The 21,033-nt window shown below is 35.1% G+C and overlaps 1 protein-coding gene across 3 annotated transcripts in view; it reads right to left on the bottom strand.

Annotated features, from left to right (window-relative positions):
* Positions 1–21,033, bottom strand: part of xrn2 (5'-3' exoribonuclease 2) — a 97,821-nt gene that overhangs the window by 45,948 nt on the left and 30,840 nt on the right. For all 3 annotated transcript variants that reach the window (XM_069932378.1, XM_069932380.1, XM_069932379.1), the window contains exons 12-16: positions 13,714–13,771; positions 13,523–13,630; positions 12,980–13,024; positions 8,845–8,991; positions 2,396–2,505 (exon numbers count right to left, since the gene is read on the bottom strand). In XM_069932378.1, coding sequence (XP_069788479.1) covers positions 2,396–2,505; positions 8,845–8,991; positions 12,980–13,024; positions 13,523–13,630; positions 13,714–13,771 — 468 coding nt within the window. The remainder of the gene's footprint in view (positions 1–2,395; positions 2,506–8,844; positions 8,992–12,979; positions 13,025–13,522; positions 13,631–13,713; positions 13,772–21,033) is intronic.

The raw sequence follows: 21,033 nt of genomic DNA, 5'->3' as shown, positions 1-21,033 counted from the left end.
TCAGTTTTGTGGAATAAGGGATATAAATTTGCTTTTCGATACCCAGCAGTCCTTAAAAGATTTTTTTATGGACAATATCAAGCTCAATTTTTTGCTAATGAGTCTGAAGCTTTGGAATTGGCCAATTCGCGACCTAATATTAAGCAGAATGGAGACGATCTTCTGTACCTCAACAAATCGAAGGGGGATCAAGAAAAATCAAAAGGAGGGATTTCATCTGGAAGACAGCCGACTGAAGCTCAAGTTGAAATTGACGATGATCAAGTTAATAGAGAACTTGAAGTTGATCATACTTGACTGATTGAAATTTAATTTTGATATTCTGTCTGGGGGGGGAGGGTGGAGATGGGTTCTTTTTGTTTCCTCTGCTTTCCTTTTACGAGGCCTCGTGCCACCTCTCGTTATTAAGGGAGTTCGCACCAACCTAATCAGCGCCTTAGGGTTTATTTATTTATTTAATTTTAAAAAACTTTTGGGGTTTCTTACTTTCTAAAAATAAAAAAAGTCCATTTGAATATTTAATAAGATATGTTTATTGAAAGATTTATTACTAATATGTATATAAAATTGCAGGAGGCTATCCAGAAGGAATTTATTTAAATCTAAATTGAGATGGGAAAAAGATTTAAATATTCAGATTCAGTAAGAAGTATGGTCAAAATTACATTATGAAAGTGTAACTAATACGATTAATGTTCGATATCAAATGGTGCAATTTTTTTTTGAACATCAATTATACAAATTACATGGAATTAATTCAAATTGCTCTGATTAATGTTTTAAATATAATAAAGAAGTAGGATCCTTTCTGCATGCAGTGGCAACGTGAAAAGGTAGATAAGTCTTGGAAAGACAAGCATTTCATTGGGACGAGTTTTGAAACACAGATTTTGAAAGATCCCAGAATTTTTTTATTGGCAGATATTTTTCAAGTGAAGTTGTATATTTATCAGAAGTTTTTAAGTGTAGCAATAGCAAAAAAATGTATAGCCGTGACGTGGAAATCAGATGATATTGTGGGGTTCAATAGTTGGCGAACAAAATTATTAAATTGTATCTTTCTTTCTTCTTTGGCTTGGCTTCGCGGACGAAGATTTATGGAGGGGTATGTCCATGTCTGCTGCAGGCTCATTGGCGACTGACAAGTTGTATACCATTAGAGAAAATAACATACAATTTACAAAACCAACCAGAAAAATTTGATAAGATTTAGAACCCCTATATGGAATTTATTGCTACGACTTTACCTACCGCGTCCGCCACTCCTTCACCCAACCCGCCCTAATTAGTTCATGGTTTAAGATTTTAACGCAACTTTGCAATTAATTAATTAAAAGATAATTGTTAGTTAGACAGGCTTTTCTTTTTTCCTACTTTTTTGGGGAGGGTGGGGATGGGGAAGAAAATGTATTGTTTTTGCATCGGAGTTTTTATTATTCTTTTGATGTGGATATATACTGTACATGTAATGATGCAAATGAAAAATAAAATTTAAAATGATATGAACACAAAAATATACCATCTTGCACACAGATACAGGCATATAATATTTTTCTAGCATCGCCAATGCAGAAAGCCAGAGATGAAATTCAGAGTCTGAAAGTAAGAAAGAAAAATGTATCGATAGCAGTCTTCCATTTACTTTGATATCTACACCAGATTTGAGAGGGAAAATATGGAATAACAAAGGCCTAACATTTAAAGTGGACAAAAATACATTTGCTATGGCACATTGTGTAACCTGGCTATGTACATTAGGACACTTTCATTCAATAATTCTGTGAATTATCAGAATCATTTAAGGCTACACCTTGGCCCTTATAGTGCACAGAGCCTTCAAATGCCACAGAATTACAATTACTAAAGATACTAGAATCCAAGCACAAAACAAGTATTCAGTACAATTTGATACATGTTTCTTCTGTCTATTGTTATTCTAAAAATCTCATTCCTCATGATTACCTTCAGATTTTTAGTTTTAAAGCATTTCTCACACCTCCAACACCATACAGATTTTGAAGTCCTAAGGGGATAAAGCACTGGAAATGAATAGGACCAGTTAGTGTCTGCACATGCATTCAGATTATATGATCATGTCTGCATAAAATAGAGATAGGACTACCTAATTTGTAGTTTGATCTCAGTGGGAGAAGAAACTTTTAATTGGACAACCCACTTGCATACTAATCTCGCTACTCAGAATCAATAGCTTCAACGTCTCAAAGTGCTTTCCTCTGCATTCCTGTCCTTTCCATGTTAATTAGGACTCAACAAATGGAAAAGGCAGTGATGGAGAGATTATGGAATTAGCTACTTCAAATTAAGTGGCAGTAATTAGTGTCTATTTTGGGAATACCTTCAATGGTTAAACAAAGCAATCACAGAATAAACAGACCTGATATTGTCTGGCGGTTCATCGTCGTCGTCATTGTCGCCGTTCTTCCTCTTCATTCCGAGTGGAACCGGGTTCCCATCTGAATTTGAACTGTTGTTCTGATCTGGAGTCTAGAAAATTAAAATGGGGAGGAAAAAAAATTGAATACCGCTTTGCAAAAGTGTATATTGGATTTAAACAAATCACAATTTATGGTGCAATGATCTCGAGTTCTATGAACTTCTCATTCGAGCTGTGGAAACCACAGCAACTTATGGTACCACTGATGCTCAGGAAGTCAATCGAGAAAAAAAAGTACGTCAAAACAGTACACAAATTGCAATCTGAAGGAAATCATTTGACCACAGAGGTCACACAAAAACATATCAGGCAACAAGCCATACACATTCCTGTTTTTTTTTTGGTTTGACAATATTAATGAATTAATTTTTTCTAAATGTTTCCTTTTCTGAGATAATATTCTTTCTTAATAAGATCATCACATTAAAAGCAGAAATTTGACCTTCCATTATTATGCATCTGTCAAAATGAAACAGATAGCAAAGTCAGCACCACACATTTGGAGTATCCAAGAGAAGTATGCAAGTTAAAGCCACCCCTATTGCTCCACCAATTGACCCAGACACAACTGTTATTATTCAAGTGCCACAAGTCCTTTCCCACCCCCACCCTGTCATTCTTGAATTTCATGAGTGCCAGATCAGTATTCTTCTGGGCTGACAAGGAGAACAACTCATTACAGTTACACCATAATAGTCATTTAGCAGCACTCATTTCCAGGACTGAAATGTCTGAAAGGTACTCTTTACTGGACAGATGGTTAAAACAGCCAACTTAGTCAATGTGAACAGGAAGATTGTGCTGCTCTTAGCTGATCTTACAAATTCAATAACCTGGTGGAAGTAAAATGTTCCTCATTGATCACATTAGGGAACATTCAAACCTTGAGAGTAATACAAGGAATATCCCAGTGATAAGTGTGAGAGAATACACCCATCAAGGAATTGTACTGCGTTAACTATATGTGTCAAATGACAAAACTTGTACATGATTTGAATAGATGAGAAACCTTAGCACTCAATACATCCAAAAGAAATGCTTAATATTTCACTCACTCTGCACTGCTTGGTGAAAACAATTTTTCTTCATGTTCTATTAATTAGAAGACAAATGTACAGCAAAACCCCATTTTATCCAGCACCTACGCTGATTGGTGGATGCCAGATAAGTGAATTTTCCAGTTGCTAGAGACTTACTCTTACAATTCCTTACTGATCAGCTGCATTAAGGATTTACAGTTTAAAATTCAAAAATACTACATTGTACTTAAATTGAGCAAACTTCACTTGCATGGATATTCAAATCTTAAAGCATTTTATTTTATTTTCAGTCTCATTCTTTGAAAAATATTAACCATCGCTGCATCTACAGGTTTCTCCTCTCCACGGAACTGTCTGAAAAACTAACTTTATAGATAATTAACTACCCCTCCCCGAAGTTTACAGATAAAACCTCAAACCAGGGGGACTCCAACCAAGCAGGGATAAGGAGACACTTTTAAGAGAGTCACCCCAACAAAGAGATGCATCAACCAGGTCTTCACACAAGTGTAATGCTATTGCTGTTTCACACAACTTTATTTAAACTGCTGCTAAGAGCAAAGCACGACCAAGGCACTCCATTTGCTGAATATTTGCTCCAATCTTCACCAAAGGTTTTCGTGTTACTTCAGAGAACATTTATTTTACAATTTAAAACCTGCAATTTTTTTTAACCTATTATTTTATTCCTATTTATTTTCATTTTTTTTATTTATTTTCCCTGTTTTTTTTTGTCTGTTGCTTGAATTCCAGATAACAGGGTTTTATTATACTTCTGTTTCTATCACCATTATTAGTGTTTAACCGTCACAAAATATTTCCACCCTTATTTCATTAGTTTCTTGAATTTCAGAAGGGTTTGTTGCTTTTTCCATTTGCTCATTGTCATTTTATTGCTCATTCTTCTGTCAACTCAACACTCAAGAATGTAACTGCGGAGAAAGAATGAAACTATCTGGTCTTTAATCTGCATTACTTCTTGTACATTCATTTTACATAATCATCTGAGCAGTAAACTATGAAGCAACATTTGCATTTTCAAAACAATCATCTATAGCAAAATCTGTGTCTTGCTTGAATATGTCAGAAAACATATACAGATCAAACCAGTAAAGCCAAAACTGCCAGGACAGGCAAGCAGATTCTTTTATTTAACTTTCTGGTACTAGAAAATAAGGATGGGTTTGCTACAGTCAAGGAATTCACAGACTTTATTCCAGATCTCATTCAAGTGAGTAATACCACAATGCTGAGAGTGTATTGCCATAAAACCACAGTATGATGTTTCCAAACATAAAATATATTTTTATTACACAACTAAGTTTAAAGGTTTTGGTTTCTCAAAATATGAACTTGTAGTCTTAATGTCATTTTTGTTACAAACTAACAACCCTTTCAATTATTTTTGGGACTAAAGGGACTTTGTCAGCACTAACGTAGGAACAGCAGTAGAAAATTTACTAGACAATTGTAAATTCAAAATAATAGTTTTTAATTAAACTATTAATAACAAAATCTCTTACTTATCTCTAAATTTAACATGAATGAGTGCGTGAGATATTAAAGTCCCACTCTGAGAAGTCAGTCCTTAAAAGTTCAGCATCATTCTAGTCTTGCTTGAAGGTCTTAAATTCTCAGTTCAGAAATAATTATAAAGCACCTTTAAAGATTATATCTTCAGACCTCTGTACTCACAATGTGGCCATTTTCCTCCACGATTAAGTCACAAACACAGACAAGGGTTAAACAAATGTGGTTATCCTCTTGCACACAAATCTGTTCGTGTCAGCATTAGGGACCGGGGTTCAAATCCTGCACTGTCTATAAGGAGTTTGTAAGTTCTCCCAGTGTCTGCATGAGTTTTCTCTGGGGGCTCTGGTTTCTTCCCACCCTTCAAAACATTGTAGGTTAAGTAGGTGTAATTGGGTGGCACATGCTCATGGCCAAAAGGGCCTGTTAATATGCAGTATGTCTAAATTTAAAAATATATCGGATTTCTCCAAAACAGCAGTGTATGGAAAGTAAGACTTTAAAATGACACCTTAGAGAACAATATCTAAATTCATTGGATTTCAAATCTATTTATCCACATTATATTTTCAGTCAAGAATTACTGTAAGCAACACAATATTATTTTGTACACCAATTCATTTTCAACCAGGCTATAAAGGAGCCTTGGAATCATATTAAAACAATTGCAGGTAACAATTATTTGAAAGGAAAGGCTATTTGGAAAAAAAAACACACACTAAAGACGCATGGGAAAAATAATGATCATAACTTCAGATAATACTTCCCATTCTTTCAGAAATTCTTTAAAGACTTTGACTGTTCCAGTCTCATTAGAATTTCAGAATTATCATCCTTAGCTGGCTCTCAAGGGCCAAGAAAACATTTATTGCCTCTATAACTTGCAAAATAATTGGTCAGAGAAAAGATGCAACAGGAAGAAATTGCATGAGTATGCTCTATTAAGTTCAAGAAAATATGCAATATAAAATAATAAGAAGATGTGCACGAATAAAACCTGAGAAAAAATTAAAATTGCCTCATTTGTGGATTATTCAAAACTAAGATATTGGACAGGATTTGCCAGAACTAACAACTGGTAATACAAAATGCTGGAAACACTTCAAGTCAGTTAGTATTTGTGGAAAAAGCTACAGAATTAATATTTTAGGTCAAAACCCTTCAGAGACGAGAAAAATGGAAAACAAGTTTGTTTTAAGTTAGGATGGATTGATATTATAAAGAGGAAATCTCTTCTATGGCAAGACCAATGTTAGAATCTTTTGGTTGATAGACGAATGAGAGCTGCTATAGAGCAAAGACTACTTCTCACTGATTTTCCTCAGATCTTCCCTTCAAAGAGGTTTCATAGTCCCCTCAGCCCAAACCCTAAAGTCCACAAGCAGGATTACCCAACCAGACACTTTCTCAAAATATGAACTAGCCCCTTCCCTGCTACAGCCCTGACAGCTCTCGTCTCCAGATTACTTTAAGAGTCACCAACTCATCTTCACCATGGACTTTGCCCCTTCATCTGAGGACACTCCACTCTCTTGCACATTGAGTCCCCTTTGCTAATACACTCATTTGCCTGGTTGAATCTATTCAACATTGGTTAACAATTCCTTCAACTCCATTTATTTTCTCTGGATCAATGGAGTTATTGCGGTAAGTCGCACAGTGCCGAAGTTCACCAGTCTTTCTGGAAAGTACATGGGACAGTCTTTGATTCAGTTCTACCTAGGTCTTGCCTCCCGCCTCCCCCAACTCCCTTTACAGTAAATTAACACCATCAGTGCCACTTCCTGCATTCATAGAAAACTTCTTATTTTAATCTTGCTTTCACTATCACACGGTCCATTGCATACTCTTCCTTTACATTCCCGAATTTCTGTCTCCATCTCAAGGGATGGATTTGCCAACAACATCCATTTCAAAACCAATTTCCCTTCCCCTTCACAGATTATATGGACCACTCCCTTTTTATCTCGCATAGGAGGCCCAACCTTTTATCAACAAGAGACCCACCTTCCTGCCTGCCCTGCCCACAGAGACTCACCATCCCACCTCCTATGAACAAGTCCATTCCATTCTCCTGAATCCCCCACCCTACAAGTTTTGACAAAAAGATATTTTTTAACAAAGGTGATTGAGATGACTGCCCTTGTCCTTAACCACAACTTTCCTGCTATTGTATATGACAAGAGTTCTTGACTGTGTCTCACCTCCTTCCTGGGCACCATGTGACAGAGTCACTGACTATGTCTCATCTATATCAGGTACCTCTGCTCCCATTCCCAGCTTCCATCCCATTAGCTTTTTAATCATCCTTTGCAAACCTCACCCTGTTTCAGGAAATTCCACCACCAGATTTCTTTCTCATTTCCTCTCAGTATTTTGCTCTATGCCACTCCCATCTCCAGCAACCACTCAACTCCTGATGGCAGTTCCCCAAGCAACACAGAAGGTACAATACACCATTCATTCCCACCATTCTTGGACCAAGAATAGTCCTTTTTGGCACATTTGGGCCAATTTAGTCCACTGCATTTGATACAACAACTATTTATAAAAATCAAACACAGACTAGGTGATACGGACTTTGCAGGCAGCTTTCTGTTAGCTGTCTCTTTAAAACTTCGCTCAGTCCCACTTTGACTTCTGTCAATGTCCTTCTGTCAACTTACCAAGCCTGCTGTTAGATTACCCACCTGAGTTTTGCTTCTTGCACTGGTACACCCCGAGCTGCTGGACATTTTTCTACAATTCTAATCTCCATTTCACAGATTTTACATGCCCCTTTCAATCTGTTTTCTCTTTCCACCTTCCCTCATTAATCTATCAACCAGAAAGCTCCATCTTGTTGATGAGTCACCTCCAAGACTCTGGCCTCCCTAAATCAGATATATTCCCTTTGACCCAAATATCCCTCCCTAATTTCTCTGCAACTTTAAACTTACAGTCTCAATTTCCCAGTCCTGAAATGAAACATAAACTTTGCTCATCTTTCCACAGATGTGGCCCATCCAGTTTTTTTTAAATTTCAGATTTCCAGTGACTGTGGTGCTTTTGATTTTTCCACTTTTGTACAATTTGAAAAAAAAATCAAGTTCCTTTTTTCAGTCCAACTTCTTTGAAATAAAGTCAAACAATTTCAAGACAGATGAGTAAATGCAACTGTGTCGCAAAGGACACCCAACTTCCATAAGACCGCAAAAGGTAAATCAGTAACTTTCACATTTCCCAAAGAAAACAAAATCATTCAAGTTAGCTTTTGGAGGGACAGATCAGCCAAATACCAACTTACTTTAAAGAAGCAATCTTTTTGCCCTCATATGGATTATTTACATTTGAAATTTTAAAGATTTGGATCTAATTGTGGCATGGTCTCCCTATCACGTGGGTTTTTTTTCCTGTTATTTTTCCTCTCCTCATTTTCCTTTTTTCTTTCCTTCTTTTAAGGGGTTGTGATTGGGGGGGGGTTGAAAGCAAAGAGATTATGTTGGTATAAGGGGATAGGGGAAGATTTAGAGGGTTTTTTAAAAACTATACAAAATATGCCTTCAAAACAAACATGGTTTATATCGATTGTATTGTGTGTAATCATAGTTGTTTAAATTTTAAACTATTAAAAAAGCAATATTTTCTCAAAATCTTTTTCAATTAAACATTTTATATTTACAAATTGACATGACAAATTTGATGAGTATTCACTGAACGACATCACCAATTTCAACATCTTACAATAGTTAAAACCATAGGTTTTTACCTGAATAAGTAATAAATTCTTTATGATCATAGAAAAATATAAGCTTTTGTCCAAAAAGCCCATCAGCTCACCCTATTTTGTTGATCTCTACCCTGCATTCTCATTTCATAAGCTGTCTGCCTTGGACTCTGAATGACTGGTGGTTTACTTCCACCACTTCGCGGGATCAAAGGTTGTGGAGCAAGCTGTCCACCTGGAATTAAGGGTGGTACATCGGTCTGATGAAAGAAAAAAAGTTACAGGCAGAGCAATGATTAAAAAAAGAAAAACATTTCAAAATCACTGTATACAATTTCAAGACAGATAAATCACAAAGGACACCCAACTTCCATAAGACTGCCAAAGATAGATCAGTAACTTCCAAATTTTCCTGAAAACAAAATCATGAAAGTTAGCTTTTGGAGGGACCAAAGCCTAATATCAACTTACTTTTAAGAAGCAATCTTCTCAAAATCTTTTTCAATTTAACAATCTAATTTGGATAATTTTTAAAGACATTCTGCATCAACGATAAATTTATAGATGGCAAAATAATTTGTTGTCCTTAATAATTAAATGTAGTACAATTCATATTATACTTGTAAACTACTTTTAGGCTTGTTTACAGCATTGGTTATTATTATATTTGGAATATGAAAATGTTACACAAATGGAACTTTTTCCAGACAGCCCCCTCTTTTCAAATTCAATTTTTGGATTATTTTCTAAAAGTATTTCATCTTCAGCAATTTCACTTTCATGCAAATATTGCTCAAATAAAAATTTGGAAATTTTCAACCTACTTGGAAAGACGAGCTTGAACCACAACAAATGCTTCTCAATGACACCCTCTACACAAAATTAAATAACTAAGCAAAGTGCTATTTAACATCTTTTTTTATTAAGGAAAATAAAGTGTGATCCAAATAAACTGAAGAGAATTCAACAAAATTTCAAAGCCTTTTCCGAAAAGAGATTCTGGCATAATGGGTCATTTTCATAAAATTCCAAAACAAGTGACTTAAAATGTTTTACATACAACTTTCTGAATAAACCCAAAGTTTTCCCTTGTACTTGTAACAGCAATGACTTAGTGGATTCTAAGTCACAGTATGACAAAATATTTGGAAATCTAAAGAGTGTGAACACCTGATACTCATGAGTTGATACTCATATTGAGGGCATTATCCTTACAAAATGAGTACCTTTTGGAATAAACAAATTGAAATTTTCTTTACCTTAACTCAGCTTCCTTAACTTCAAAAGTAGAAACAGCCCAGTTAACCTATCAAAATTCTCCCATCCTGGCAACACTGTTGAAAATCTCTGCTTTTTCTCTCAATACATCACATTATTCTCATTATGTAGCATCTAAATTTACACAGGATTCTGGCCACAGCAAACATGTGCTTTATATTATTCATTTTGCAGGAATTAGTTTTTTTTTTGCCTTATCCACTGGTGCATGTGCTTCACCATCAGGGAAGGGAATGTTACAAAATCCATTCCCTGCACACTATCCTTTTTAAAATCACCTATATATGGTCCGAGCCCTCACCATCTCATTGCTGAACGCCTTTCTCCTTCACGGACTGAAGTAGCCATTTAAAATCTGCTCATCTTAGAGGTACGACTAACTTCTAGTCTTTATCTTTTTCCAATAGCTCCACCATATCCAGTTGGGTTTTGATAATTTCCACTACTATCCCTTCCACCCATCCATGTTCATCCCCCAGAATGAAGTCTAGCACTGCCTTTTAGATTACTGAAATTTACTAATTTCTTATTAAATACACTTGCTTAAATTCATTTTAAGAATTCAGCAGACTGTTTTATACCAACTTGTGCAAGGATAAATGAAATCACTTTCAATTATTGCACTATTATTCTACACTTCTCACTAAACCTACATGCATCTTCCCAGATCCTCACTTGGTGTGATTGCTGCATTTTTGTTTGTCATTCAATCTAGATCTCAAGTGTTAATAACCCTTGATATATTATCTCTTACAGCTGCAATAAATCTTGGTTTAAAACTACTGTTGCTAAACCTGCCCCTTTTTCCACTCTCTATCCCATTTAAAAACACCAATAACCAGCAGCTGGCATGCTTCAACCATTTCACATTGACAGATAAGAAATATGTTCATCGTGGTTCACTCATATCCTCAGTTCATCAGCCTTGTTTCTTGTATTCCTTGAACTAAAGTAAATGCCCCCTCTTTGATGCCTTCCCCTCTATGTTCTTCATTTATTTCATCTTTCTAAATATGCTTGCAATCCATTGACATGCATATCCAACCATACTTTGTTTCCAATGTCAAAATGGTTTAAACCTTCCCCATTGGATTTGAATTCCAGCCCTGGTGAAATGCTACATATCCAACATAAACACACCCTTTCTTCCCCAGAACCAGTTCTAATGCCCCTGGAAAATAATTCCTCTCACCCTGTATTCATATTCATTTGCAATGCCCTCCCTCTTGGTTGTTCATTGGTGCCCTCACATATATATAGTACAATACCAAATTACCATAATGAGTCTTAAATCCATTTCGGTATTAAAGAAAAAATAAAATGGATGCAAAAGCATTTACACACTCACTGGAGCCAGTGCCAGTCAAATCATACCAATATAAGATTGACATATACAGATTTGGTACAGGAATAACCTACTTTAATCTCAAAACCCAGAACAGAAGCAATAGAGCAAAAGAATCAATGCAGTATTAGGGTAATTATCAGTTATTTTACTCAATTTAATGTTCCTTTTTGGAAATGATTGATGACATTGCGTTAAATGCACAATCAAACAGAAGTAGGAATATTGAAGGACTAATATTTTTCTCCATGACAGAAATGCACTCAAAACATACACATTTCTCAGAACTAGCTACAAACCACTGAGGTGATATTCAAGCAAATGCTAGTAGGATTTTCTGCTTTTTTTAAAAATAAAAACACTGGGGTCCTGAAATTCACTCAGTGAAACCTGATTAGATGTTTCAGAACAAATATTAGCCATATAATGGTTCAATAGGTTTCCATACTACCCAAAATAATAATTACATTGAGCAAAACTTCACTAATCTTGTATCCTGGGGCCTTTCACAGCATTGCACAAACAGATTTTCTATTTGATGTTATCCTGATTAAAATCCAACACATCTTTAATTCATTTGCTTTGGATGAGAAATAATGGCATAATCAAGTCCCCAAGGAACCTGATGAGTTTGAGGAAAATGTGGGAAACAACAGCCAACAATGCCAAATCTCGACTTCAAGATTCATTTATTGCCAATAACATAATATACCAAATTTGTTAACTTTTCTTTGCCATAAAGACACACAAAGTGCCACCACTCGCGCGGCACCTCCACCAACAAGAGAAATAGAAGCGAAAGACAGTCCCTTCAGAGACACTAAGTGTCTGGATTCACATCCTGTGCTGAACAATGGAATGGTGATTAACTGGAATCTAAGTGCACTATGCACTTTGGAAATTTCAGCAAATTTGGCAATCACTGCCTTCACTCAAGCTATTTGTACAAATTCTAAAAAGTGAATTGGCAATGGTGAATAAAAGACTTGGATGTACTTGTACAACTCCTTTCACAATATTCCAAAATATTCTACAATCAATAGCTTTGAAGAAAAGTGACAGCAAACAGTAAACTGCCACATACTGCTATGTAATATTAATCTAATATTCTGTTCTTAGGATACCAACTGTGCAACAGATTTTATTTTTTAAAGCATCCACTCACAAAAATAAAGTCCTAGTTTAATTTCCCACCTGAAAATGGCATCTGACAGATTTCATGCCCCCCCCCCCCCCCCCCCAGTGCCACTGCACTAGAATTCAGCTTACATTTTTGAAGTGGGAATGAAACTACATTCTGTCAAGAGTATACATGCTTGCTGGGGCAGATCTAAAACTCTGACTTTGTTAACATGAATTCTCTGGAATAATTACATTGTGTATTTTCCGATGGGAAGACAATACCAACTTGATAAACAAGCAGTACATATTAAATCAAACTCTGCAATTTTATTGAAGTTGAACAACTGACAGGCATACCTGATCAAATTTAAAATGCAACATTTATATCAAATGTAGTTACCCAGAGATACTTACAGCTGATGAAATCTATTTTTTCCTTACGATCCTTATTTTTAAACAGCATTGTGGAAAATCCAATGTGATAGGATCAGGAAATTACTTACTTTCATCCTCTTGTTTTTCTCCTTCTGCCTTTTTCTGAATGACACCTAAAAGAAGTAGATTTCAAGTGTTACACTTGGAAATTTAATAGCCGATTTAGAATCAGCTATTAACAGAGGTTTATTTCTTCAAGGATCTTTTTCACTTTAACCTGGAGCCTCAGCATTCCAAATGTATGTGGACTCAAATGGCCTGAAACCAGCATGCAGAGCAAAGAGGACCCAGACCCATGGAAGTAGCAGTCTCAACTGTCCTCTGCCCATTCAAGCCTGACATCCAACTTGTACTAAAGTTTCATAAAAGTGAAGCAGAAAACAACCTTGTGAATCCATTTTTATTTCCTTTAAAAAACTAAATTCATCTAGATTTTCACAAACTTCAAGGGTGTTTTTATTTCTGATCAGTAGCAAGCTCTTACTGTTTAATTCAATGCCAAATTACAAATTCCATGTAATAACCAGATTAAATACAACTTCCCATTATACTGCAGATTCAACTGTTATATATTTCACTTATAACTGATGACAAAACTTGAGACAACCTACATCATCCTCCCTTCTCTTCTTGAATATGTTATCCTCAGCTTCTCCAACTGCAGTCATTATCATCTGAACACGTTCCAAGTTGACAAAACCATTCTCTGTAAGGTATCCCTGAAAAGAAGAATCCTTGAATTTTATCTGAATTTTGATTCTGGAATGAAATACAGCGAGAACCAACATTTTCTTTTACTTACTCCAGTCTTATGCACGACATTCTTGTAAATGCCAACCAGTCGATCAATTGCACCTTCCCTAAAATGTGAAAGCAGACAGCTCAGTTTCAAGAACAAGATCAAGTTCATTTTTAGCTATTTGATCTGAACACTCAAAGGCTTCATCAATTTTACAGACCTGCTTGAATTTTAAAGTACTGCCTTGCTTTGCAAATCAATGCACTTTATAAATCACTAAAGGGAATAGAAACAAGTCCAAAAGTATTTTCTTTTTTAGATGAGTAAAAAAAGTCACTGTATGCAATTCCAAAATTACCATAATTAAAATTGTAATATTTGAAATTTTGTATCTGTTGGGTATATCCCAGGGTAAAGGAATAACAGTTCAGGAAAATTATTGCTTCAAGATCTTAGGATCTCATTTCCAATTGCAGCTTACCATTAACATACATCAATTACTACAAATCTCAAAGTTGCAGCGAAGTCTTTTTGCTTTAATTCATTTCATTAATTTATTTTACAGCTCACTTATTGGCCATCTCCTTAAAATATTACCGGTATCACTTTTTGTTAAAGCTACTCTAATCATTTTCTTACACCTCCAGAATTTGGATGCAGTGACAAATGAAGGAACTACAAAATATTTCAGCCACAAAGGCTTGTAGCACAAATGAGTGGCTGTAACAATTTCCTTTCTCATTGAACAAGGTTGGAGGTTTGTGAGGTTCTATTGGGAGGGAGGTAACTGCAACACTAACAAATTGCAGACACTGCGATTGAGAGATAACGAATGGTAAGGGTGAATAGGAGCAGGCTGCTTTGTTCTGAATGTTGTCCATTTTCTCCATGCGGTGGCTTTGAAGTCAGCGTTACATTCCACTTAACTCCCATTTAAATTCAGTCATCTACCTCCGGTACTCTCACCTGCTGGTGCAGCCAAAAATTTATGTGGCTGATCTGGTAATGGCTATGATCTAAGGATATTGATGGTAGGCAAACAACATTGACTGTTGAGGAAAAATGTTGGCACTCTTACTTGTGAGAAGTACCTGGGATTTATATGGCAAATATTACTTGCCACAGAAAAGCCAATGCCCCGATGTTTTGTTTTGGTCTTGCTCCATGCAGGGATGAAATGCTGCACCCTGAGGAGTGGCAAAGGGAACTGAACATTGAACAAACAGTGAAAATTCTCACTCTGGCATTATCAAAGGGAACTGAACATTGACCAAACAGTGAAAATTCTCACTCTGGCATTATTGCAGAAGAAAGGGTGGCCCGAGGACTCTGACCTATTAAACTCCTGCAACCATAGCAAGGCAGGGATTTATCTCCAACAACATCCTTTTTTTTTAAAATATAAATACAAAGTGCAACTCCAACTAATGGTGCATTTTTCCCCTTGACGTGCAATTATTTTAGTCTTACCAGGGCCCCTTGATGCCACATCAAGTCAATGCTACCTTAGTATCTATGGGCAGTCACTTTCATTTCACCTCATACTCAACCAGGATAGCACTATTGAGGACATCTTCCATAAATCTGCTGATGACTGAGAACATATTCATTTGTCAACAATTATTTTTTTGTGAACTGTCCAATTTCTATCCTGTCAGGTAGTTGCCACCATTGCAAACGAACCTTAACAGCTGCAATGATCCTAACTTTTGACATCAATGCATTCCAAAGAAACCTAAACAACCTCCCAGTTTTTTTTAAATTTTTTATTTTCCACACCATAAATCACATTAACCATGGTACACACTTTTTCCTTTTCACACATATACAGTGCCATTTTCTCCCCCCCCCCCCTCCCTCCTCCCAACCCACCCCCCCCCACCCATGCATTTAAGGTATACAATCTAGGATACATTAAACCAGTCAGACAATGTTGTCACTCAACAAAAATACACCAGAAATTCTACTGAGTCCATTCTTTTCATTTCCTTCTCCTTCCATCAACTTAGGTAATGATTGTCCCCGGTAGGTTTTCGCTATTGTATTTAATGTAAGGCTCCCATATTTGTTTGAATATTTCAATATTACTTCTTAAACTATGTTATTTTTTCTAATGGAATACATTTATTCATTTCTATATACCATTGTTGTATTTTCAAATTATCTTCCAATTTCCAGGTTGACATAATACATTTTTTTGCTACGGCTAGAGCTATCTTAACAAATCTTTTTTGTGCATCCTCCAAATCAATTCCAAATTCTTTGTTTTTTATGTTACTTAGGAGGAAGATCTCTGGATTCTTTGGTATATTGTTTTCTGTTATTTTATTTAATATCTGATTTAGATCTTCCCAAAATTTTTTTACTTTCTCACATGTCCAGATTGCATGAATTGTTGTTCCCATTTCTTTTTTTACATCGAAAACATCTATCAGATACTGTTGGGTCCCATTTATTTAACTTTTGACGTGTAATGTATAGCCTGTGTATCCAGTTATATTGTATCATACGTAATCTCGTATTTATTGTATTTCTCATCGTTCCGGAGCATAACTTCTCCCATGTTTCCTTTTTTATCTTTATATTTAAATCTTGTTCCCATTTTTGTTTAGTTTTACCATTTGTTTCCTCATTCTCCTTTTCTTGCAGTTTAATATACATATTTGTTATAAATCTTTTGATTATCATTGTATCTGTAATCACATATTCAAGGTTACTTACCTCTGGCAAACTCAAACTGCTTCCTAATTTATCCTTCAAGTAGGATCTCAATTGGTAATATGTCAGCGCTGTATCTTGAGTTATATTGTACTTATCTTTCATTTGTTCAAAGGATAAGAATCTATTTCCTGAAAAACAATTTTCTATTCTTTTAATCCCTTTTTTTTCCCCATTCTCTAAAGGAAAGGTTATCTATTGTAAAAGGGAGTAACTTGTTTTGCGTCAATATTAGTTTTGGTAATTGATAATTTGTTTTATTTCTTTCTACATGAATCTTCTTCCAAATATTGAGGAGATGATGTAATACTGGAGAACTTCTATGTTGTACCAATTTTTCATCCCATTTATATAATATGTGTTCAGGTATCTTTTCCCCTATTTTATCTAATTTTAATCTCGTCCAATCTGGCTTTTCCCTTGTTTGATAAAAATCTGATAGGTATCTTAATTGTGCGGCTCTATAATAATTTTTAAAGTTTGGCAGTTGTAAGCCTCCTTGTTTATACCATTCTGTTAATTTATCTAGTGCTATCCTCGGTTTCCCCCCTCTCCATAAAAATTTCCTTATTATTTTCTTTAACTCCTTGAAGAATTTCTCTGTCAGTTGTATTGGCAATGCCTGAAATAAGTATAATATCCTTGGAAAAATGTTCATTTTAATACAGTTTATCCTTCCTATTAGTGTTAGTGGTGAATCTTTCCAATGCTCTAAATCGTCCTGTAATTTTTTCATTAGTGGATAATAATTGAGTTTATATAGTTGGCCGAGATTTTTGTTTATTTGTACACCTAGGTATCTTATTGGTTGCATTTGCCATCTAAATGGTGATTCCTTCTTAAATTTTGAGAAATCCGCATTATTCATAGGCATTGCTTCACTTTTATTTACATTGATCTTGTAACCCGACACTTCTCCATATTCCTTCAATTTCTTATATAATTCTTTTATTGATAGTTCTGGTTCTGTTAAGTACACTATAACATCATCCGCAAATAAACTGATTTTATATTCCTTGTCTTTTATTTTTATTCCTTTTATATTATTATCTATTCTTATCAATTCTGCTAGTGGTTCTATAGCTAACGCAAACAATAAAGGTGATAGTGGGCATCCCCGCTGTGTTGACCTGCTTAAGTTAAATTGCTTTGATACACGTCCATTTACTGTCACTTTCGCTAACGATCCCTTATATAATGCTTTAATCCAATTAATATACTTCTCCGGTAAACTGAATTTTTGCAATACTTTGAACAAATAATTCCATTCTACTCTGTCAAAGGCCTTCTCTGCGTCTAAAGCAACTGCTACTGTAGGTGCTTTATTTCCTTCTACTGCATGAATTAAGTTAATAAATTTACAAATATTGTCTGTTGTGCGTCTTTTTTTGATAAATCCAGTTTGATCTAAATTTACCATTTTCGGTACATACTCTGCTAATCTGTTTGCTAATAGTTTAGCTATTATCTTATAATCTGTGTTAAGTAAAGATATTGGTCTATATGACGCTGGTGAGAGTGGATCTTTCCCTTGCTTTAGTATTACTGTAGTTATTGCTGTTTTACATGAATCTGGTAAGCTTTGTGTTTCATCAGTCTGGTTGATTACTTCCAGGAGGGGTGGAATTAATAAGTCTTTAAAGGTTTTGTAGAATTCTATTGGGAATACATCCTCTCCTGGTGTCTTATTATTTGGTAATTTTTTTATTATCTCTTGTATTTATACTATTCCAAATGGCTCTGTTAATTTATTTTGTTCCTCTATTTGTAGTTTTGGTAGTTCAATTTTAGTCAGAAATTCATCTATTTTCCCTTCTTTCCCTTCGTTTTCAGTTTGGTATAATTGTTCATAGAATTCTCTAAAGTTTTCCTTAATTTCTTTTGGATTATATGTAATTTGTTTGTCTTTTTTCCTTGATGCCAATACCATTTTCTTAGCTTGTTCTGTCTTAAGCTGCCATGCTAGGATTTTGTGCGTTTTTTCACCTAGTTCATAATATTTCTGTTTTGTCTTCATTATATTCTTCTCCACCTTATATGTTTGTAGTGTTTCATATTTTATTTTTTTATCCGCCAATTCTCTTCTTTTAGTTGTATCTTCCTTCATTGCTAATTCTTTTTCTATATTTACTATTTCCCTTTCCAACTGCTCTGTTTCCTGATTATAGTCCTTCTTCATCTTGGTTATATAACTTATTATTTGCCCTCTAATGAATGCTTTCATTGCATCCCATAGTATAAACTTATCTTCCACTGATTCCGTATTTATTTCACAATACATTTTTATTTGTTTTTCAATAAATTCTCTAAAATCCTGCCTTTTAAGTAATATGGGATTTAATCTCCATCTATACATTCTTGGAGGGATGTCCTCTAGCTTTACTGTCAATGTTAAGGGTGAATGGTCCGATAGTATTCTAGCTTTATATTCTGTTTTTCTTACTCTATCTTGGATACTAGCTGATAACAAAAATAGGTCTATTCTTGAGTATGTTTTATGTCTAGCCGAGTAATAGGAATATTCCTTTTCTTTTGGGTGTTGTTTCCTCCATATATCCAAAAGTTGCATTTCTTCCATTGATTTAATTATAAATTTGGTTACTTTGTTCTTTCTGTTAATTTTTTCCCCAGTTTTATCCATATTTGAATCCAAATTCAGGTTGAAATCCCCTCCTATTAATATGTTCCCTTGCGTATCTGCTACCTTCAAAAAGATATCTTGCATAAACTTTTGATCTTCTTCGTTGGGTGAATATACATTGAGTAGATTCCAAAACTCCGAATATATCTGACATTTTATCATTACATATCTCCCTGCTGGATCTATTATTTCCTCTTCTATTTTAAATGGCACATTTTTACTAATTAATATAGCTACTCCTCTTGCTTTTGAATTATACGATGCTGCTGTTACATGTCCTACCCAATCTCTCTTTAATTTCTTGTGCTCCAATTCAGTTAAGTGTGTTTCTTGCACAAATGCTATATCAATTTTTTCTTTTTTCAGTAAATTTAGCAGTTTCTTCCTTTTAATTTGGTTATGTATTCCATTAATATTTAAAGTCATATAGTTCAACGTAGCCATTTTATACTTTGTTTATCTTCCCTTTCCGTTTCTCCATCATTACCTTTCCTCCTTATCCATTTCTGTTTTCTTGTTTTAAACCCTTTGTAAGACAACATTCCTAAAACATCAAACATTTTCCTTATTCTCCTATTTAAAACTTCTTTAGCCCCAATCCCCACTTCCCCTCCTGAGTTGTCCTTTATCCCTTGTCGGACAACCACATCTCCCCTCTCCATTTGGATTTGCGAAATCACTCGCAAGCGTCAGCTGATTTTGCAGTGACCGCAACTCCTCCCCACCCAGCCCCCCCAGAAAAGATTTCACTTTTCATATGTAACAAAGGTCACTCTTTTAGTTCCCTCCTTATTCCCTCTATTCCATTTCCTTCCCTTATTAATTCTTGTCTATACTATCTATATTTTCGTCTAAATACGGATACATTCATATATGCACATTATACATATACACACACATATACCTCTTTACCCACATACATATAAATCGTGGTCATTTTTACTCTTATTAGATGTCTTCATTTCTCTGGTTGTTTTATAGTTGTTCTGCAAATTTCCTTACTTCCTCTGGATCCGAGAATAGTTTTTTTTTCCCCATAAGATCGTTTTCAATGTATTGAACTCCTTTCTCTTCTTCAGGAGTTCAAAACTTATGTGTCTTTTTAGTTCTCAGTCTTTTGTACTCTCATTACACGTCTTCATCCCTCAGTCTATTTTGTAATTGTTCTGCAAATTTTCGTGCTTCCTCTGGATCCGAGAATAGTCTGTTTTGTTGTCCTGGAATAAATATTTTCAATACCGCTGGATGCTTTAGTATAAATTTATACCCTTTCTTCCATAAAATCGCCTTTGCTGTATTGAACTCCTTTCTCTTCTTCAGGAGTTCAAAACTTATATCTGGTTAAATGAAGATTTTTTTGCCCTTTGTACTCCAGTGGCTTGTTGCCCTCTCTTACTTTTTCCATTGTCTTCTCCAGTACCTTTTCTCTTGTAGTATATCTTAGGAATTTTACTAAAATAGATCTTGGTTTTTGTTGTGGTTGTGGTTTAAAGGCCAATGCTCTATGTGCCCTTTCTATTTCCATTTCTTGCTGTAGTTCTGGACATCCTAGGATCCTGGGGATCCAATCTTTTATAAACTCTCTCATATTCTTGCCTTCTTCATCTTCTTTAAGGCCCACTATCTTTATGTTATTTCTTCTGTTATAATTTTCCATTATATCTATTTTCTGACCTAACAGTTCTTGTGTCTCTATAACTTTTTTATTAGATTCCTCTTATTTCTTTTTTAAGTCCTCTACCTCCATTTCTACTGCTGCTTCCCGCTCTTCCATCTTGTCCATTTTCTTTCCCATTTCTGTTAAGGTCATATCTATTTTATTCATTTTCTCTTCTGTGTTGTTTATTCTTCTTCTTAAATCATTAAATTCTTGCGCTTGCCATTCTTTAAATGACTCCATGTATTCTTTAATAAGAGAAAGTATATCCTTTATCTTGCCTTTCCCTTCTTCTATTTCACTGTACTCTTCCTCTTCTTCTTCCTCCGGGTTGGCCATCTGTGGTTTCTTTGTTGCCCTTTTCTTC

The sequence above is a fragment of the Narcine bancroftii genome, chromosome 4, assembly GCF_036971445.1.
Source record: "Narcine bancroftii isolate sNarBan1 chromosome 4, sNarBan1.hap1, whole genome shotgun sequence".
In the NCBI taxonomy this organism is placed as follows: domain Eukaryota; kingdom Metazoa; phylum Chordata; class Chondrichthyes; order Torpediniformes; family Narcinidae; genus Narcine; species Narcine bancroftii.
This window is presented reverse-complemented; position numbering and strand designations above follow the sequence as displayed.